The sequence below is a fragment of the Theropithecus gelada genome, chromosome 5, assembly GCF_003255815.1.
Source record: "Theropithecus gelada isolate Dixy chromosome 5, Tgel_1.0, whole genome shotgun sequence".
NCBI classification, from domain to species: Eukaryota; Metazoa; Chordata; class Mammalia; order Primates; family Cercopithecidae; genus Theropithecus; species Theropithecus gelada.
The window spans coordinates 107,512,091-107,534,881 of record NC_037672.1 but is presented as its reverse complement, the minus strand read 5'-3'; the positions used below and the strand labels follow the sequence as shown (position 1 = coordinate 107,534,881).

General features: G+C 38.2%; 1 protein-coding gene across 4 annotated transcripts in view; it reads right to left on the bottom strand.

Moving 5' to 3' along the window:
* Positions 1 to 22,791, bottom strand: part of EGF (epidermal growth factor) — a 107,774-nt gene that overhangs the window by 31,434 nt on the left and 53,549 nt on the right. For 2 of the 4 annotated variants that reach the window (XM_025385385.1, XM_025385386.1), the window contains exons 6-15: positions 22,368 to 22,493; positions 20,796 to 20,918; positions 19,799 to 19,921; positions 18,476 to 18,601; positions 17,216 to 17,352; positions 12,637 to 12,785; positions 6,946 to 7,050; positions 5,521 to 5,744; positions 1,614 to 1,781; positions 778 to 927 (exon numbers count right to left, since the gene is read on the bottom strand). In XM_025385385.1, the coding sequence (XP_025241170.1) occupies positions 778 to 927; positions 1,614 to 1,781; positions 5,521 to 5,744; positions 6,946 to 7,050; positions 12,637 to 12,785; positions 17,216 to 17,352; positions 18,476 to 18,601; positions 19,799 to 19,921; positions 20,796 to 20,918; positions 22,368 to 22,493 (1,431 nt within the window). The remainder of the gene's footprint in view (positions 1 to 777; positions 928 to 1,613; positions 1,782 to 5,520; positions 5,745 to 6,945; positions 7,051 to 12,636; positions 12,786 to 17,215; positions 17,353 to 18,475; positions 18,602 to 19,798; positions 19,922 to 20,795; positions 20,919 to 22,367; positions 22,494 to 22,791) is intronic. The other 2 variants (XM_025385388.1, XM_025385387.1) reach the window with 1 other exon arrangement.

Here is a 22,791-nt window from a genome sequence, read left to right as displayed (position 1 = left end):
AGAAAGTTCTGAAAATCCAAAGTATCCGATTCTGGTCCATGGCTAGATTCGTTTATTTTTCGTCAGTCTGTCACTTTACTTATATTTACACCATGCCTACTGGATTAAATATAAATTTTTTAAAAATTTAATAAAATGTAAATTATCTTTAGTATATTTCTGGTGGAAAGATATCAAGGGGTGAATCCACAGATGCCCAGATTGTTTGGGTGCACATTCAAGGGAGACAAATCAGTACTACTGGTTATACCTCACACCTGGTTTACTCTTCCTCTTCCTCAAAGTCATATCTAGTTTGTAAAAAAGTACATCTTCTCAGGCTGGATTTCCCACATTTGTTTGACACCCTAAAGTTATTTTTTATAAAGGACTTTGATTTTCTTATTAAGACTTGTCATGTGATAAGAGATCATATACTACTACCTCTAAAATTGAGGACATAAAACTTCTAAACAAAATATCTCTGAACATTTTTGTGAGGTGATAACACTTTGACATTTATTTCCAAGCCTGGGACTCACTCCACTATAAATGGGGAAGTGGAGGGCCTGGAGCTTAAGACTTTTACCATTAGAGGTCAATTAAATTTTGCCTATAATAAGGAACTCAAAACTCAGCAGAAGAGAACAAATAAACAAACAAATTCTTAACATTCCTAAAAACAGGAGAGCTTTTAACATCCAAAATATTCAAAAATCAGCAAAAGCATAGGGATTGATGTACAGCTGTATTTCTCAGCCAAGGTTAGGTAATTTGCTACACAGTTTATTATATTACCTGCCAACAGCTGATGACCATCCAGAGCCAGACACGTTTTCCCATCTGAGGCTTTCATAAAACCTTCACGACACAAACACCAAGCAGTTCCAAGCCTCTCTTTGCAAATATGTTCACAGCCTCCGTTTTGATATAAGCAGGGATCTGCTCCTAGTAGAGAAAAGAGGCAAATTTGCAGGTAGGTTTGAAGATGAAAAGGATGCCATTAATGCAAGTCTACAGCAGCTTGCTTTTAGGGAGCTACAGCTTTTAGGGAGAGAAACGCAGTGTATCTAAACAGAGGGTTTATCAACAGCTATTTCAGAAGAGTTCCCCCAAGGAGCCAAGGATTCTAAGATAAGCCCAGAATGTTATTACCTTATTAGTACTGAGTAGAGCCAGTACTTTTGTTCAAGAAGCTCTTTAGTCAAATGTGATTCTTATTTCCTAACTCATCATCTCATCAAACTGATGAAGAGCAATTCAGAAAGAAGAGCTACTATAAAATGTGAAATGCTTTTTCCATTTGCTCACTCCTCAGGGGTACGGAAAAGTCCAAGTTTTGACAGAAGCTTCCACTGCCGTTGTCTAAATTGCCTGCCTTAACCCAAGGCTCTTTGAAATGTAGCAGGTAAGTAAAAGTTGTTCAAGAAAAGAAATGAAATTGGAGAGATAAAGCCCCAATTACCAAACTACCAGATTGTCTTAAACAAACCTAAATCTTAGAAAATCTTAACACACAGTTAGTGAAAATTACAAAATCCCCTCCACCCCCACCCCAACTGCGTGACATCAAACAATTAAAATAGTTGCGGATTCCAGCCAAGGAAAGACTGTGTAACATCTCCAGTATGTACCTGGTTTTGCCAATGGATGAACCACAACCAGTGAGGAGGGCTTCAGCATGCTGCCTTGGAGACGTACTCTATCTTTGCCAGTCTTCTTGTTTACTCTTATTACTGATGGCATAGCCCAATCTGAGAACCACACATAATCCTCAAACACGGCTACAGCAAATGGGTGACCTGGAAACAATTCAAATGTGTTCAATACACCTTCTTTGTCTTTGCAATGACTATTTACGAAAGGACCAGGCTTGAAATGTACATGACATTCCTACACTAAATCAACTATTTAGCTACTCAGCAAGTTATAATCAAGCCACCGACTTACACACCTGCCTCAAGAAGAGCCCACATGAGGAGGGAACGTCACCTTAGAATGGGAGCATAGTGGCATGAGGTCCCAGCAAGGCCCATTATCACCCAACATTTGCAGAGTGGGAGAATGTGGGTTGATTGTCTTCCTAGCACCATGAAGGAGGCAAAGGTGGAATTTTCCCTGTTTAGTACATCTGTCACTATATATAGACTAAACTCCAGTAACGTATCTTATCACTCTTTGCCTTAGGTTCCTACTCTTTTGAACAGCAGGGATACACCGTAGATCAAATTCACAGGTTGTTGTTAGGATTTTTCAAAATTTGAGGTAATTGTATGAGAGTCTCCCCACATTCCCATCTTCACCAACACATTTGCCTGCATTCGTCCCCCACCTTCTTTCTCCTCTCTCCTTATTTAATATTGACGTGTGTCCCTGATGTCACTCTTCCTGCTTTCTCTAGGGCCTGGATCCATCAACAACCACCCCTTTCTCTAACATCTTCCCTCTCTTCATTCCACTAGCTTCGTTCCCTGTCTACTAATATCCTCTCTCCCATCTTCATTTCCTCATCCCTGTGACCCCTCTGGCTGCTCTTTGTCTCTTTCCTTCCCTTTTTAGCCAAGTTTTTGAAAGAGTCATTTATTATCTACTGCCTCCATTTTCATGCCTCCTACCGACAGTAAGTGGGCATCCTTCTGAGCCCACCTCCACCAAACCTACCTCTCTGTGCCACTGGAACTGCTCTGAGAAGGCATGCAAGTATTAAATATGCAAGGGAATGTTTTAACGTACTATCCCAGGTGGTTAGAGACTAAAGATAAGGGGGCTCAAGTTGATGTTTTAATCAAGGCTGCTCACATTCCCACAGGCCACTCTTTTTGTAAACGAGCAACGGATTTGGCAGATGCGAATGAATGTCTTCCCCTACTGGTGGCAAACTCAAATAACTTGTGGTTGCAAAGCGCCTCCACTTATCACTGTTGATCAGGGTCAGTAAGATTCATTTTAGTCTCTGGCCCTTTGTCCCAAATTAAAGCCTGAAGTACAGCAAGGGAATGTTTAACATAACTATAGTCTTTTTTATCATGGTGAAAAAGCATAACAGAAAACTTAACATCTCAACCATTTCTAAGTTCAGTAGTGTTAAGTGCGTTCACACATTGCTGTACAGCCAATCTTCAGGATTTTTTCATCTTGCGAAACTGAAACTCTATGTTCATTAAACAACTTCTCATTTCCTCTCCCACATCCCCTGGAAACCACCATTCTCTTTTCTTTTCCTATGAATTTGGCCACTCCAGATACCTCAAATAATTGGAATTGTACAGTACATGTCTTTTCGTGACTAGCTTATTTCACTTGGCGTAATGCCCTCAGGAATTAATCCATGTTAAAGCACATGTTAGAATAGCTACAGTGTTTAAACAAATACCCTACACTAGACATAATCTTTCTTATTTTTTGTTTACAGAAGAGCCACAATTGCATTTTAAATTAAGAATATCTTCAACCTTTTAAAATAAATTTTTAATGTACAGACAACATTATATGTTTTTATTGTGTACAACATGATGTTTTAAGATATATATACATTGTGGAACGGCTGAATCTAGCCAATTAACAAATGCATTACCTCAGTTATCGTTTTTGTGGTAAGAGCACATAACATCCACTCTGTTAGAAATCCTGAACTGGCATTTGGGAAGCCACCACATATATACCAGTAGATGGCACTGTAATGATGGGAATGTTACTTACACAATTTAATATAATATTATTTGATAATGGCCTTTAATAGTTGTATTAGTCATGTAATATAGTAGCAATATATTCACAATAAATTCACAAAGTATCTGCTATGCTTTTTTGTTCAAAATATGGTGCCTTCACATTCTGGTTAGGAATTTTCAAATTCCTTTCTAACTTTTTATGTCAAAGGTACAATTTTACATTTATTTAGATTATGTATTTTTTGTTTTTTGTTTTTTGAGACGGTCTCACTGTGTCACCCAGGCTGGAGTGAAGTTGCACAATCACGGCTCACTACAGCCTCAACCTCCCAGGCTCAAGCGATCTTCTCATCTCAGCCTCCTGAGTGGCAGAGGGATTACAGGCGCTCACCACCACGCCCAGCTAATTTTTGTATTTTTAGTGGAGACAGAGTTTCGCCATGTTGGCCAGGCTGGACTCGAACTCCTGGGCTCTTGTGATCCTCCCACCTTGGGCTCCCAAACTGCTGGGATTACAGGTGTGAGCCACCATGCCCAGCCTGAATGATCTTTTAAAAAAATAATGTATGTGTTCTCTACTAGATTCCTTGGCTTTACAGATATCATATTTGTTTTACTCTCCACTGTATCTCCAATTCCTATAATGTCTCAATCAATACCCCTGAAGTAAATGGATGATAAAGTCTAACCTTGTATATAAGCATATCACTTATTGTGAAGTATATCTTTAACTTTTAGAGAGTCTTAGAAATACATAAAATTTTAAATTATACTTATCTTGAGCCAAAGAGAACAGGCAAAATAGGTGTCTTATACAGATTATTAGTTTGTTAGTTTCTTCCTAAATGAGAGAAACCATGTTTTTTCATCTTTCCAACCAATTTCTAACTCTCCAAAGCATCTTCAGTACTTCCCTAGCTCTCATTTTCTATATGCAATCTATTACAAAATCCTCTTATTTTATCCACAATAATTTTTAATACCATAATCTTTCATTCCATTTTTAAATGACAGTGTTCAAACTCAGGCCATCACCATTTGTTGCCTGGACAACCACTATAGGCTTCTAACAGATTTCCTTCTCTCCAAATTCCAATCGAACTCCTATACTTTACCTAAGCAGCTATCCAGAGATGCCAATCTTAACATATATATTTTATGTGCAAGAACATTCAACGCCCCTCTACTAAATTCAGAATTTAAGTTTAGTCAACATATCCTGGCAGTACTAACATACAAAGACCAATTTTTGCAGCCTTATAATCTTTCGTCATCATCTATTTACCACAAGGCTCAGTTTAAATACTGTCTTTGTCATTGTCATTCCCAGAGTCAAAATAAATTTCCCACTGCTTATATAATTTCATAGCCATTTTGTACTTCTTTTAACAGTTGGCATAAGCTACAATGTTTTAAAGATATTTATGAAAACACATGACACCCCATGTAAAATCTGAAAATAATAGGAGAGGAAACTATATTAATCTTTGCACATATTACCAACCGATACTCATTCATACCTAAAAGTGCCTACAATATCACTGTTGTGAAACAACATTTTCTAAAACATAAGAAATGAAAACAGCTGAACCAAGTTCTTATTTCTAAAGGAGTTTAGAAAATTTTAATATTTTCATTCTGATTTTGGGACTTCTTGGAAAGAGAAATGATTATACAACACTATTTTTTACCCAGTATTCCAATGTTAAGGTAAGCCTTGTAGCTCATGATTCCCTGGAGAAGTCTGTCTCTATTCCATATTCACCCATATGGCTAAGTGGTATGTGTGTGTGTGTGTAAACATATTTTGTATTTAACACTCATAAAACACTCAGTCAAGATGAAGAAATCACCCATCCCAAAGCCTCACCTACATCGTTCTGGGTAAGTGTTCGGCGTTTTGAACCATCCAGATTGGCCATTTCAATCACAGACTGCTTGGCATCGCACCAATACAACTTGTCAGTTAAGAAGTCAATCGTTATTCCATTGGGCCAGATTAGATCAGAGCTGGCTATAACCAGTCGGCCAAGGCCTTGGAGGGAAGAACTTTCAATTCGTGGATTAATCCCTGTATCCGTCCAGAATAATCTCCTTTAATCAAGAAAGCACACAACAAATAATATCTGCATGAAAGAAATTATTCTGTTCTTTCATCTTGAAAATATCAATGTAAATTACTTTATGATATATTAAAATGGTACACTGAGGAATACAGAAGAAGAGATAGCACTGTATGTTGGACAAATAATTTTGAAAAGCAGAACAATTAACTTGTCTATGTAAAGCATCTTTGAAAAGAAATGTTTAATTAAGGCTCAGGTCATTAGATTAAAAGAGAAATTAGTTTAAAAATTGCAATAGTGACTAATCAAATAGTCATGAGTAAATAGGCTTGAGTAAAATATTCTTGAATTAGCATTTGGTACTGCACAAAGGCAATGAAATCTTGCTAGCCTATTCTGTTATGCATATGTAAAACTCACCGCATTTGTAATACTACAACATAAAGGAAAGTTCATATTTATCTGTTATCCAGTTTTATGCAATGTACTCTATTAACTCAGTTAATTTCAACTTCCATAAATCAGGTGCTGGGCACATTTATTTTTGAAGTCAATATGGTTCATATTTTTTTATTGGCCTATTTAGAAATGGTTACATTCTCACAGTTTTAATTATTTGGCTGACTCCAAATCAATTATCAACTACTATCAATATATTATCTCCCATAAATCATTGTGAAATTTCCAGTGTAAATAAAATAGGGTGGGTTTTTATCTTTGTTTTTTAATAACTAGGAATAAATCCTTTATTGTCCTTAAATCTCTAATCTCTAAATGAGAATTTGTCCATAATTCACAATTAACAGCATAGTTTTCTAACCTTTCACAATTTCAATTTTCTGTCATCTAAAATCTAGGAATGACCTATATCTTATGATTTTTCTAAATAGAATTCATAAGTCATATAATCCAAATATCCTTTTCTGCTCAGTAAACAACAATGCAAATTATTAAAGAAAATAGATGAATGAGCTTGAGTCTAGTCGGTTAATGAATTACAGTACATTTTTCTTTCGAAAAGAAATTGAATTTATTTAAAAGAGCACATTAACAATAAAATTATTATACAAGAATAGAAAATCAAGACATTAAAAGCATGAGGAATTCATCCTGAAGATTTCAACAAATTGCATGGATTTTCTTGGTTTCTGGTTTTGGACACTAGCATGTCAACCATGAACTGTCACATGACTTCTGCAGAGCAATGCCTTATTTTTACAAATACCTACTTGGCCATTGGATGAACAGCAATTCCTTGTGGTTGAGAGATATTCTCCTTAATGATTATTTTGGGATGTTTTCCATTTAAATCACTCCTTCCAATCAGAGATTTCCTAAAATATGTGCAAAATAAGGGAGTTTGTTATAACAACTTTACTTTTCAAACAAAAATACTCCTTTCTCCTCTTTGTGAAATGCAAAGACAGGCATTCTAAACTAGCTCATATTTCTCTCTGTTTCTCTCTCCCTCTCTCTTTCTCTCTCTCTCTCCCCCACCCACAAACAAAGTAGCAGCAATAGTCCACAAGTTTTATATTATTAAACACTCTTAATTAACATCTCAATATTTATCCCAGGTAATGAAAATACCCAATGACAGGACAAGGTAAAAGGGATTGCATCAGTGGCTGGGTGAGGACATTCTCTTTATAACTTCCAATCTCCTGCTGAAACCAATGGAAGCCAGAAGCAAAGAGACTGTTAGCCTCATGGGATCACGAAGAATAGGGAGACAAGCCAGCACAAGGACAGTAGGTGGAGATTTACATTGGCTTTAATTTTCTTCCATTTAATTCAAAGACAAATGGGAGTATAATTGTCCCTCGGCATCTGTGGGGGATTGGTACCAGAACTCTCCAAGGATGCTCAATTCCCTGATATAAAATGGCATAGTATTTGTATATAATCTATGTACATTCTCCTGTATACTTTAAATCAACTCTAGATTACTTATCACACCTAATATAATGTAAATGCTATGTAAATATAGTTATGTTATTGGTTTTTATTTGTATTATTTTTATGATCGTATTCTTATTTTTTATTTAATTTAATTTTTGAATATTTTTGATCCAAGGTTGTTTGAATCCTCAGATGTGGAGCCTGTAGATAAAGACGGCCAATTGTACCAAAATATTACTTGTTAATCTTTACATTAAAAAAATAACCTGACCAGGCGCGGTGGCTCACGCCTGTAATCCCAGCACTTTGGGAGGCCAAGGCGGGTGGATCACGAGGTCAGGAGATCAAGACCACCCTGGCTGACATGGTGAAACCCTGTCTCTACTAAGCATACAAAAAAATTAACTGGGCATGGTGGCGGTGCCTGTAGTCCGAGCTATTAGGGAGGCTGAGGCAGAAGAATGGCGTGAACCCAGGAGGTGGAGCTTGTAGTGAGCCGAGATCGCGCCACTGCACTCCAGCCTGGGCAATAGAGCGAGACTCCGTCTCAAATAAATAAATAAATAAATAAATAAATAACTCAATAGAATCTGGCAGGGTAGAAAATTCTTATTTCCTGATTTTTCTATTTATTTGTCAGACAAATATTTACTGAGCACCTACTGTGTCAGGGATTGGTCTAAGCATTGGAGGTACAATAGTAAATAAAACCCCTGTCTCTGTCCTTATAGAGCTCATAGTTCAACAGGAACAGAGGGAGAGGGAGGCAGAGGTGGGAGGGGAAGAGAAAGGGTTAGGTGGACTGGATGGGAAGGGGAAGAAAATGTGGAGGGCAAGGGAAGGAGGAGAGGGCAGGGGAAGTAAGAGGGGAAAGAGGGAGAGGAGATTATAACACAGCACATGAAAGCACACGCTGAGAAGGATGTAAAGAATGTAATTGGAAGACTCAGGGAGGGTGACAGGGTGGGTAGCCCAGCCAAGCAGGGATCAGAGAAGGATTCCTGGAGATAATAACAAACGAGGATGAGAAGCAGGCAGTCAGGCAAATGTGGGTGGGGATGGAAAGAGTACTCTAAGCAAGGGAATGTACATGTACAAGTTCTAAAGCACAAGACCTAAAGAATGTGGGGCAGTTATACTTGCGCTTTAGAAAGTTTGCTGTGGTTTTAGTGTGAAAGGGCAAGGCAGGCAGGAGATGATGGCGAGGAGATAAAACAGTAGCAGGAGAAATGGAGAAAACTGGATGGATTTAAACGCTAAACATGACCCTATAGCATCCCCGCCCCCTTCAGGAACAAACAAGAGACACTGAGCAGCTTCTTGGAGCAGGCGGGACCACAGGCAGAGGGGACATAAATAGGGCTAAGAAGAGCCTCCCTTTCCCCATGTACTGCCTGCTTTCCCTGTTTCCCTGCTGCAAACCAGAATATATAACCACCTTTAATTCATTCAGTAAACATCTGTTAAAGGCCTCTCACTTTGCTCTTGAGGGCAATGTCTGCATGAAACAAGCCTGCCTAGAAACACAAAGGTAGGGCCATTCCCTGCTCCTGGTTTTACAAAATGCTCAGGAGACCTTCTCAGGTGGCTGGTTCACCAACTATTTTCTAGGCACTGTGTAAGGAACAGGACTCTATGCACAGGGCCCTATTCACAGGCAGTATGCAGAAGAGAGGTGAAGGTAAACCTGGCTCAGTGCCTATGCTGGGTTGGGAACACTTTGCAAACTACCAACTAAAGGCAGTAGAGAATTTGAAACCATTTCTACTCCATTGCCCCTTTAAAAAGATAATTTTACTCCCGGATGAAGTGGTCATAGGAAGGATACTGCTGGGTGGAAGATATTTTAGAACTTAATGTGTCAAGTTCTGTTCTCAGACACAACTGTCGCTGTGCCTCTTCCTTGGTGGGAGGAAAGAAATTCTGAGACCACTTTCTTGCGACCAGGGGAGATGAAACTGTCAGTTCTGATCTCATGATGATCTCTAATCATCTTAGAGATGAGAGATATCATCTCTAAATTCTGTTTCAGGCAGGAGTTAGGTGATGAGACGAGAATGACATAAGCTCCTGACTGTGGAGCTGTCTCAAGGCAGGATTGCTGGAATTTACTTTTATTGCTCCCCCAAGGTGTTCACCTAATAATATACTTCTATTTGATTCAGCTAGAGAGCAAATCTCAAACTCCAGTGTTGGTAATGAGAAACCAAAGACCAGCAGGGATATTTGGGTTCATGGGAGTTCAAGCATCACCTTTAATTGAGTGGTGTGTCCTTCTCTCTCTAACCATTATCTGATCGTCCCAGTGCCACTGAGATCCTCCAAGAGAAAAACTCACCCTCCTTCTAGGGTAAGAGGTGTCCTTCAAGAACCCTAGAAGAGTGATTTTTTACCTCATATTAGTTTTTGTTACCTCAAAAGAATAAGTAAACAGATAGCTTATATTTTTACCCTCTTGATTTTTTACTGGGCAATTGACTTTAGGAATCAGTATTCCTTGAGACTAAATAACAGCATTACCATTGGAATTTTCAATGTGCTTCCTTCCTACATTTAGATGTTAATTTGAATCTGTCTTTTCCTAGGCCAAAAATGAACTGCAAACATCCCACTCTGCCTCTTTTGATTGGCTAAGAGTTACCATGTGATCTAATATTATGAGATTGGAATCTCAGTTATTTAAATCCAATTTCTAGGTAATATCAAGGTTTTCAAACCATAAACCTCTCATTTCCAGACAAATTAAAGGTTTTCTTTTAGCAGCTGCCTTTAGAACCAGGAGGACTTAAGAAGGGCTTGTTATTACTGAAGCCAATGAACAGGGGAATTTAGGGTCTGATTCTCCAGGAAACCAGTGGTGCCTGTCTATCTCCTGAACGCATTGCTTCTGCAGTCGGTACCATGGTGCTATTAATCAAACATTGTTAAAATTAGAGGTCCCTTGTGAATGTGGGGAAATATGAGAAGACTTGGCATCCTTAGTGGACCCGAGAGTGGTTGACATCTGTCATCTTGATCATCGTTTACCCTTCTGAGCACAACTATGTACAGCTCTGTTATTATACACAGCTGACATTTAAAATATTCTTTTAAGTAGGTTCAACACAGAGGAGGTCATTATTATGATTTTTATAATTATTACAACTGAAGTTGATTTTAATTTGTCACATGACTCTGAGTCAACCATATGTTAAATCCACTGGTTTGGGGCGGTGGTACATCTCTATGACTATTAAGAGAACATGCTTTGCAAATGGCCACCCTTGGGTTCCAATTACAGATCCATATGGTACTTATTGACTGCTTGACCTTGGGAAAGTTATTTTCTCTCTCCAATTATCAATTTTCTTAATCTTTAAATTGGAGATAACAAAACTTACCTTTGGGGATTTAATAGTGTCATGGATATAAAGCACAGTATTGGGTGCATTGCAGTTATTCAGTAAATAAATACCCAAATAATAAAGAAATGAAGGTATGATTAGATGAACAAATGAATGAATGAAAGAAAATATGCTCACCTTGGATGTAAAAGGGTCATGTTATTGATAACTGATAACCACATCATACACCTGGTTGATTTTTTAAAACCTGTTTCCCATGGATTATCCTGATTAAAAGAGACATTCTGGGACATAAAACGCCTACCCCTAAGCATAGAAACCCATTCCCTGGGACTTCTCCCTCTGTGTTGGAACTGCTGATTTCACAGAAGTGAAACCCTCATTCTCCCTTCTTTTATTTTACATGGTTGCATTGGTACCAGAAGTTCAGGATGGCCACCATTTCACTTTCTGGTTTTCAGTTGCTCTGAGAATATATCCCAGAGCACACTGCATCTCTAATATTATCCTGGGAGGGATCTATGGTTAGCAGCTTCTCTTGTAGTTCTGTAAGGAAGTGGGCTCTCATTAGCACACATAAGGGAAAAAGCCACTTCCTTCCTGCTTCCTGCCATTCAGTTCTGAGGTTCATGCAGGCCACATACACACCAAATACAGGAGCCCTTCCTGCAGCTCTGAGAGTAGGGTTTCACAACTGCACTCTGGTTCTGTTTTTTCCCACAGAGGGAAGTATACAGCATCCCTCTTATCTTATCTCATGCACTTTCCTCACAACTCCAGCTGAAGTTCTCCTCCCTCCTTCATGCTTGTTTAACAGGGAGTCAACATTCTAGTCTAAGATTTGTCACTTGCATGCCGAAGCTCATTCCATGGTGGTTCCCTTTGGGAGTGTACACCTGTCATTTGGTAATTACTTATGGGAGACCCTATGACATTTCTTGAACTGCTATTTAGACCAAAAATTTGTATTAATTATTTTGCTGGGGAAATATACCTTATCTCCCCAGCTAAACTAAGAACTAAATGAAAAGATGGAGCACATCTTAGGCTCCTTTATGTCTCCCATGTCACTGAGGAGAAACCTTATTTCCATAGCAGATGCTCAGAGAATGCTTATTGACTATATTCAGACAGGTTTTGAGTTTCCCTGATAACAACAGCCTGAACACAGCCTACTTTCTTTTTATTATTGTACTTTAAGTTCTGGGATACATGTGCAGAACGTGCAGGCTTGTTACACAGATATACATGCGCCATGGTGGTTTGCTGCACCCATCAACCCGTCATCATCATACATTAGGTATTTCTCCTAAAGCTGTATCTCCCCTTGCCACCTACCCTCCAACAGGCCCCAGTGTGTGATGTTCCCCTCCCTGTGTCCATGTGTTCTCATTGTTCAACTCCCACTTATGAGTGAGAATATGCAGTGTTTGGTTTTCTGTACCTAACACAAGCTACTTTCTTGGTCTTCAAAATCCTCCCACGCACAGAGATGCAATCTTGATGAAAGGAGGAAGCGGGGGAGTGTGGACAGCAATGGTGGCCTCTTTTCTCCAATCCCAGCCAGATGCCTAGCAACATTTTTCTGTGTTCATAGTGGATGATGAAGCCAATAGTATTGCCTATCCCATCACTCCCATCCCACACAGCTTAAAACTGAAGCAGAAAACATACCCTCTGTCTGTCCAATAGAATCTACGGCCAATCCAGTCCACAGCAAGACCTTCTGGCACATCTACTCCTTCCTCAATAAGCCTTTCTCGCTGGGAACCATCCATATTAGCTCTCTCTATCCACTTCAGGGCTGTATGGGCAAAGTATATCTACAAAAGAGAACACAGGCATTTCTGATTTTTTTTTTAACTAATGTGGAATGTATACAAATGGCACTAGTCTTTAGGTTGTACAGTGTGTTAAGAGTTTGACTTTGGAGATAGGCACACCTGCAACTAAACTCAAACTAGGCTGCTTCCCAGATATGTGTAACCTTAAGCAAGTTATTCAATGTCTCAGAATCTTTGTTTCCTCATTGGTAAAATGAGGATAATAATACCAAGCTCATTATATATATCTCCTTAGCCATGTATCTGGCACATATTGTTATTGCTATTGGTAATTTAGTAACCCTTGATCACTGGTCAATGACATAGCCATCATGCATGAACTACAGTGGCTTCTGAAAGGGAGCAATGATTTTCAATTAATGAGGGCTACAAGCTGGGCTCAGTCTGTAACACCCCACTTCTCTGCAATCAAGAGACACTTAGTCACTGCAGGTCAAAACTGGTTCCCAGTTTTGTCACTTATTTGCTTGATTGCTTTGGATACATTCTTTAAATTTATTTTACAGATAAATTGTGTAAAAATGAGGAAGTTAGACTAGGTATTTGCTAAAGTTCCTTTAGTCTCTAACCTTATATCCAATCAGATGCCACATAATGACATTTTGGTTGACGACAAACTGCATATACGATGGTGATTCCATAAGATGATAATGGAACTGAAAAATTTCTATCACCTAGTGATGTTGTAGCATTCATAATGTCATAGTGAAATTATTTTTTATAAGTTAGTGTAGCCTAAATGCTCAGTGTTTGTCTACAGCAAGGTACAGTAATATCCTAAGTCTCACATTAATTCACCACTCACTCACTGACTCATCCAGTGCAACTTCCAGTTCTGCAGGCTTCATTCATGGTAAGTGCCCTGTTAAGGTGTATCATTTAAAAATATCTCTTATACCATATTTTTTACTGTACCTTTTCTATCTTTAGAGACACAAATTTTTACTATTGGGTTACAGTATCGCTTACAGTATTTGGCATAGCAACATCCGCACAGGTTTGTAGCCTAGGAGCAAGAAGCTAGACCATATAGCTTAGGTGGGTGTAGCTGACACCATCTACGTTTGTGTAAGTGCACTCTACGATGTCAGCACAATGACAAAATTGCCTAATGACACACCTGTCCTTAGTGATACATGACTGTAATTTCATTTTAATTCATCCATCTTGTTCAACAGAAGATTTCTTGCCCGTGCAAAGTTCTTTTTCAGTCTAGTATGCACCCTGTCACACAGGTATAAGAATTTCCAAAAGCCTGTTTAAAAATGACCCAAAGCAATATACAGATACAATGCAATTCTTATCAAATTACCAACATCATCCTTCACAGAATTAGAAAAAAAAATCCTAAAATTCACATGGAACCAAAAATAAGCATGAAGAACACAAACAATCCTAAGCAAAAAGAAATAAAGCTGGAGGCACCATAGTACCTGACTTGACACTATAAGGCTGTAGTAACCCAAACAGCATGGCACTAGTATAAAAACAGACACATAAACCAATAGAATGGAATAGAGAACCCAGTTGTAAAGTCATATACCTACAACCAATTGATCTTTGACAAAGTCCACAAAAATATATACTGGGGAAAGGATATCTTATTCAATAAATTGTGCTGGGGAAATTGGAGTGCCACAAACAGAAGAATGAAACTGGACTCTTATCTCTTACTATATAAAAATTTAACTCAAGATGGATTAAAGACTTAGGTGTAAGCCAAAACTATAAAAATCCTAGAAGAAAACCTAAGAGAAACCCTTCTGGACATTTGCCTAGGCAAAGAATTCATGACTAAGCCCTCAAAAGGAAACGCAACAAAAACAAAAATAGACAAATGGGAATTAATTAAACTAAAAAGCTTCTGCACAGCAAAAGAACTAATCAACAGAGTAAACAGATAAAACCTACAGTATGGGAGAAATCAACAGAGTAAACCTACAGTATGGGAGAAAATACTTGCAAACAATGCAGTTCACAAAGGACTAATATCCAGAATCTATAAGGAAGTCAAACAACCCATGAAGAAAAAAACAAATAACCCCATTAAAAAGTGGGCAAAGGACATAAACAGACGTTTTTCAAAAGAAGACATACAAGCAGCCTACAAACATATGAAAAAATGCTTAATATCACTAGCCATCAGAGAAATGAAAATCAAAACCACAATGAGAGATCATCTTACACCCATCAGAATAGCTATTAATAAAAAGTTAAAAAACAACAGATGTTGGCATGGATGTGAAGAAAAAAACAACTCTTATACATTGGTGGTGGGAATGTATATTTGCAATTCTCTAGGGAAAAAATATGGAGATTTCTCAAGAGCTAAAAATAGAATGACTTTTTAATCCAGCAATCCCACTACTCTGTATCTACCCAGTGGAAAAGAAAGTATTATATCAAAAAGACACCTGCACTTGTATGTTTATCACAGCACTATTCATAATAGCAAAGTCATGGAATCTAAGTGTCCATCAATGGATGAGTGGATTTTTAAAATGTGTCTCATATATACAACAGAATACTGCTCATATAAAAGAATGAAATCATTATGAGCAGCAACATGGATGGAACTCAAAGGCATTATACTAAGTGAAATGACTCAAATAGAAAATCAAAAATTGCATGTTCTCACTTATATGTGGGGGCTACACAATGGGTACACATGGACATACAGAGTGGAATAACAGACATTGGAGACTGCAAGGGTGGGAGGGTGCAGTGGGAGGTAACAGATGAAACACTACCTATAGGTACAATGTTCACTAGTCAGGTGATGGGTAAATTAAAAGTCCAGACTTCACCACTACACAATCTATCCATGTAAGAAAACTGTACTTGTACCCCTAAACCTATAAAAATTTGTGTGTGTGTATATATATATATATATTTAAAGAGCTATGGGTCAGTTGATAATTTAATGATAGCATTGTAGAATTTTAACTGTCAGTACACATATGTACATAAACTTACAATCAATAATGAGACTATTCAGAAAGTGGTAAGTCGTTAAATAATGGGTTACTCTTCTTTCTAAATGAAATAGAAAAGGTTATGTTTCATAAATACAAATAGGGGTACTTCACTCCACTAGAACTGTGCTTCTCAAACTCTAATGTGCATAAGAATCACCTGAGAATATTACTAAAATGCAGATACTGATTTAGTGGTCAGGTGTGGAACCTGGAGAACTGCAGTTCTAATAACCTGCAGGTGTTGTTGACACTGCTGGCTCAAAGATCACAACCTGAGTAGCAAGAAAATAAGAAAATTAACCCAAGAAACAAAAACCAGCCACCTGACTTAAAATTCATTCTAGGTCTCCATATTCACCTGTTGTAAGAATACCGATTCTGCAGGAATAAAACTAGTTTGGTAATAAATGAATATTGAACTGCCTTTTTTGTATTAATTTTTTTTTCTGTTATTGTAACTGTTCTATGGAACCATATAGATTCAGGTCAGGGAAAAGAAAGAATTGTTTGCTAGCATTCAATTGCAAAATTTTAATTTGCAAAAACACTTCTATTCGGCTACCAATCCATACCTATTAAATATAGAATCAATTTGCTTCACTTTGTTTCTTTTGGCCATTTACCAGACTGCTTCAAATCAGGAAGAAACAAAAGCCCAAAGTTTAAAAGCTATTATGTAAAAAAAATTATTAATAAAAGAATTAATGTACCACATAGTAATAACTAAATAATTATGCAGGGGAATTAATAACTATATAAATTTATCATTATTGCGTGGTTAATCTCCAAAAGACACTGTAACATCATTTCAAGCACATTCTAACCTAGCCCACATACAACTAAGAAATTAGAGATCAAATGGCCAGCTGATATAGAAATTCTAAGTTACATACAAAACTCGTATAAAATATTTATGTAAATAATGTTATTAGTTAGACTGCCATTCCCACATGAACTATACAACTTATGTTCCCTGATTTTCATGGTTAAGAGGTCACTGAATCTCCTCCCCCAGAAGACATATGTAAAACACAAATTACTAATCCATACTTCCTATGCCCCAAACCCAACCTTCTACTCCTCTCACTATCAGCAAGTAATCAAAAACCTGCTTATGAAGCTCCTTCTATGTGCATGACACTGGGCTAGTCTCACATCCTCATCTCCAAAGAGGAAACTAAACTGAAAATCCTGTGTAATCATTTCCAAAAAAACAGCTAATCGTAGCAAGGACTAGGGTAGTAGTATGATAGCAAGAAAGTCCTTAAAATTTCTCAAGTATTACTCCAATATCTATATTTAACTTATTCTGGGCCTAATCACTCAGAGCTTAGCAGAGGATTTTCAAGTAGGTCAGGTCATTTGTTAGTATAAAATCCTCTACTCTGTCCTTAAAGCATGTCCACATCTGTTCAAGCAACAAAACCATACCTTATTTTCCACAGGGTCATGATCTAGGGCATAAACCATTCCCATCTGCTGGCTGAGCAGAGTTCCATAGTCTGTTCCATCAAAATGCATGTGTCGAATATCTTGAGAATTGGCAAACAGCAAAAATGGTTGTGGTCCTGTTAACCAAATTTCAAATACGGCTGAATTTAAAACGTGCCTTAAAAACTAAGAGGCATGTCTTACTCTTCCCTTTCATTGTAACTTTTTACTCAATTTCTACAGTGCTTGTTTTCTTAATTTCCCTCTCGTGTGGCATAGGTGAAGACAGGCAAGAAAATGCCTCTTCCAGGAGGTGACATATTGCCAGAATTTCATCTCTGGCTTCTTCCCTCTCCAGGTCTTTGCTTTTAAAAGCTACTTACTTATTGAAAGAGCCAGCATTAAATAACCAACACCATAGCTAAATGATGCAAGTCTTAGGGTTATACATCTTCTTGATTCACACATACTGAAACACAAATATTAGTAGATTACATACACTAATGTCTGAATAAGTAACTTTCCCTGGCCTGGGCACTTCTTGAAGGGAGGCATGACGATTTGAGTTCATGGCAAATGGCAAGACCCTTGATAATTTGAAGGATTTAGATTATGCTGTATTAATGAAGGTCCTGAGAAGTCAGCAGTATTAGGGTCTCACTAGGGCAAGGTGTACAGGATCATCATTATGTGATAGCATTATGGGCATTATGTACTAAAAGCATAATGAACCTTCAGGAGATATTAAATCAATTTGGTATAAATCTAGAATTTCCATGGCTGTTGAAAGACGCAAGAGATGTAATATCAGAAGACAAAAAAAAAAAAAAAAAAAAAAACAGTTGAAGCATAGAACTTTATATTAAATTTTGACATAAAAAGGACAGAATTTGTCAGTGTTATGATTATATTCACTGGAGAGATAAAAATCAAATCAATCAACAAATACTTATTAAATGCCTCTTAATTATAAAGTGTTTCAAAACTATTCTTGTCATGACTTTCTCATATACTAAAAATATCCTATCTGATATTATGGCAAATCTTTGCTGGATGCTAATTAAGAATAGAAATATTCTTTAAAAGCATGGTTACTAGTTATATTGTTATTATTCATATTATTCATACTTACAATGTGATTTGCTTTTCTTCCATTTCAAAAATACAAAACCATAAGCAATTAACTTTCCATCTTTCTAAACAAAAAGTTTTCATGAATCTTTTTTCAGGGACACAGTTCCAGACAACCACAGCACTAACCTGAAGCTACACAGCTTTTTTTATCCAGTTGTAGGTCATACCCAGGAAAGCAATCACATTCCCAGGATACTGGGCTGAGAGGAATGCAGAGCTGGCTACATCCACCATTATCGGGTGAAGAACAACCTACAAAAACAATTGCTTGGTAATGATGCTATAGCACCCAAAATATAATTATTTTTCGTCAAAGGATAGGGGTGAGCCAACCATTTGTTGATTTTTTTTTTTTTTTTTTTTTTTTGAGATGGAGTTTCAGTCTTTCACCCAGGCTGGAGTGCAATGGCGTGATCTCAGCTCACCGCAACCTCCGCCTCCAGGGTCCAAGCAATTCTCCTGCCTCAGCTTCCCAAGTAGCTGGGATTACAGGCGCCCGCCACAATGCCCGGCTAATTTTTGTATTTTTAGTAGAGACAGAGTTTCACCATGTTGGTCAGGCTGGTCTCAAACTCCTGACCTCAGGAGATCTACCTGCCTCAGCCTCCCAAAGTGCTAGGATTACAGGTGTGAGCCACTGCACCCAGCCCATATGTTGATTTTTAAAAACATTTCTACAATCATTCATATGACTGCAATCAAGGTTATTTTTCAGAGATAAAAATCAAAATGTCACAGTACCCTCCTTCCCTATAACCCAACATCTTGGATGTTAATCCTTCACATTCCAGCAGCCCTTGTCCTCTTATTCTACCAAAGAGTTCAGGAACAAGTGCACTGGCAGCTGGCTAGAACAAAAAGAACCATTTGATGAGTTTGGCAGCTGATCTAACTCTTCCTAATAATTTTTTTCTCTCACACATTTTTAGCTGCTTGCCTTTGTTTTATTAGAAAATCAAAAAGCCACACACAACTCTTCTGCTAATTCTGAGTTACATCCAGTTATCTATATACTTAAGTCTCTATGACGATAAAAGTAGAGAGGTGTTTATTAGGTGCAAGAAACAGACTAAGCACTCTGCATCTGAAGTCTTGTTTAATCGAGGAGGCAAGTATCAGTATTTCTGCAGTGGAAGAAACAGACCAAGAGAGGGCAAGTATCTAGACCAAAATCAAAACTGCTAGTAACTGGTAATGCTACCTCAGGGCTGTCACACCTCAAAGCCCTTGCTTATAACCACTACACTATGCTGTCTAAACAAAAACAAAAGAAAGCCAAAAACCCGACAAAACTAAATTTAAATCTATGTTAATCTGTTGTATCAATATCTTTCAGTATACGTTATTGGAAAATCGATTCTCCTTTGACAACAAGAGCAATTTTTAGATGTCACTGAGCAAATGTATGTTTTCAAACAAACAAAAGGTAAATAAAGCAAATAAACTCACCGCTACATGTTTTCCCATCTCTCTCAAGCACTGAGCCTTCAGGACAGAAACATAAGGGACCTTCTGACGTCAGAACACAGTCATGGCTGCATTCAGACACATTGCTTGGACAGGAAACAAGTTCTAATTAATAAAGAAAAAGGTCAAGATTAGTGTTAAATCAGGTTTGTAAAAATTTATTGCAATCAGTTTCTAATATTGCCAGGTGATCCTCCTGCCTTGACCTCCCAATGTGTTGGGATTACAGGTGTGAGCCACTGTGCCTAACCTTAATTTTTTAATGTATAATAATGGTATTGTGGTTATGCCTGAAAATTAACTGGATATTAAATGAAAGGAAGGAATTATAGTTAAGTTTTTTTAGATATAATAATGTATCATGATTATGTTTTTTACATGCCTATCCTTTAGACGTATACCATGAAATGTAGCACCCAATAGCTATTTTTAAAAATTAAAATAAAAAAGAGACAGACAATGAAATATAAGGTAATACAAAGAAACAGGAAAATATCAATAATAAATAGATGGTAGATGATTTATTTCCCAACCTTAGAGATTCTGCTTTGATAGGTGTGAAGTAGAGTCCAGTTGTCCATGGTTTTTGTTTTGTTTTGCTTTTTGAGACAGGGTCTCACTCCATCACCCAGGCTAAAGTGCAGTGGCTTGATTTCAGCTCACTGCAGCCTCCTCCTCCTGGTTCAAGTGATCCTTCTGCCTCAGCCTCCTGAGTAGCTGGGACCACTGGCATGGGCCAACATGCTTGGCTAATTTTATTTTATTTTATTTTATTTTTGTATTTTAGTAGAGATAGGGTCTCACCATGTTGCCCAGGCTGGCAGTCATCCATGTTTTAAAAAGCCAAACAAAATAAAACTCCAAGGTAATTATGATGTACACTGCTGATTGAAGATCACCAACCTAGATCATAGCCACCTTAGAAACATATTGAAAATGAAGAAAAATAATGCAATAAATACTTGTTGCTATGACTTACGATGACATCGTTTCCCATCAGGAAGCAGAACAAATCCTACAGGGCATGTGCAGTAATAGGATCCAGGGGTGTTTTTACACCCAAGAGTACAGCCATGATTCCAAAAAGCACATTCATTAACATCTGCACAACGACAACAGCAGAATACATTCAAATGGCTATTTTTGAAAATAAGTTGTGCTATCACTAATAAGTCATCACAACGTAGGGTATCTCACATTTGTATATGCTGTAATTGATCATGGAAAGTCTGTTTTCCATACTCTAGCAAAAGGTAAAATAAGTCAATTCAATGATGATGAAAGCCATTTCTATTCTGTCACATTGCATTTTGTTTTCCCTCAGACAGAGTCTGGCTCTGTCACCCAGGCTGGAGTGCAATACCATGATCTCGGCTCACTGTAACACCATGATCTCGGCTCACTGCAACCTCTGCTTCCCAAGCTCAAGTGATCCTCCCACCTTGGCCTCCTGAGTAGCTGGGACTACAGGTGCACACCACAACCCTTGGCTAATTTTTGTATTTTTTGTAAACATGGGGTTTTGCTATGTTGCCCAGGCTGATCTTGAACTCCGGGATTCAAGTGATCTGCTTGCTTTGGCTTCCCAAAGTCCTGGGATTACAAGTGTGAGTCACCACGCCCGGCCCAGCTTATACTTTCAAACACAGATTTTCATATTAGAATTACCCTTGGAAAAAATGTAGTATTATTTCCTTTGAAAAGATATACCATGCCATTTAAGTTAGGGATTCTTGAAAGCTCTTTACAAGCTTAGGACATTTCCTATTGTGCTCTTCACCCTTCAAGACTGATCAGAGCCCTTTCCCTAAATGTGGAAACCTTCTCCAGCAGTTTTATTCTGGCTGAAGCCTCGGCCTTCCAGCTCACTGTTTCTATGCCATGGCTTTCACCCACTGGTCTCACGTAAGCAAGGGGTTATAATTAACAGGCAGATGCTAGATTTACCCGAGGTCTCACCCCAGCTAATTCCACTGGATGTGTGCTGCAGCCATTGGATTATTTTCATCACTAAACTACTGCACCTTCCAGGAAAAAGGACATAGTTTTTCTCCTGGGTTCATTGCACTTGGTCCAGAATCTGAAAACAGGAGGATCCCTAGACAATCAGCCTGATTCAGTTTCCCAAGCTTCCTACTAGATCTTTTTGGGATAAGAGTCACATACTCTTTGAGAATCTTATGATCCCTATGAAACCACTCCCCTAAAAATGTACGCATACTGAAATTTTGCACACAAACGCAGAGGTTGGTAGAATCCACTTAGAGAATCCCTGCCTTATATCAACCCCTAAGCATCCTCTCAGAGTATTTGATCTAGAAACACAAGATACGAAGAACATAGGAAAGTATTACAAAAGCTTTACAAACAAGAAAAAATAAATAAAAAATAGTCTTCAGAGGTTGTGCGGGGGAGGGGGAGAATGGACTTGAAGTCGGTTTTCCATTGAGGTTCTGGCTAGCCCACTGAAGACAAGCCAGTGGCTCAGCTGGGTATTCCTCCCCTCAAGCAGCGACTCTTCCATTACCGTCACAGTACTTCCGGTCATTACCTTCACAGTACTTCCGGTCTCGACTTAAGGCGTATCCCTCTGCACACGTGCACAAGTGTGACTGGGCGTCTTGCCCACACACAGTGCTGCTGCAGTTTCTCTTCCTCGATTTGTGAAGTTTCTGCTCTAAAAGAGAAGATGCTTTATTTGGAGTGGAGCCGTGTTTTGACAGAGGACACTGCTAAATCTCTTCCTGATTCTTAAGAGGTCTTACCTCTCTGCAACGTCTGCAGCCGCATCTCTCACGGAGGCAAACTTAGCCAGAGCCCAGATTCCCCAGCATCCCAAAGCCCACTTTTTTCTCCAATTGTATTACTTCTCCAACAGCTCTCAGGATTGGGTGTCCTGAGTAGCTGGAGATGTCATTTCTTAGGTTGCGAATACTAAACACTACTTATTAGCTTTTTCATTCTAATTTACTTTT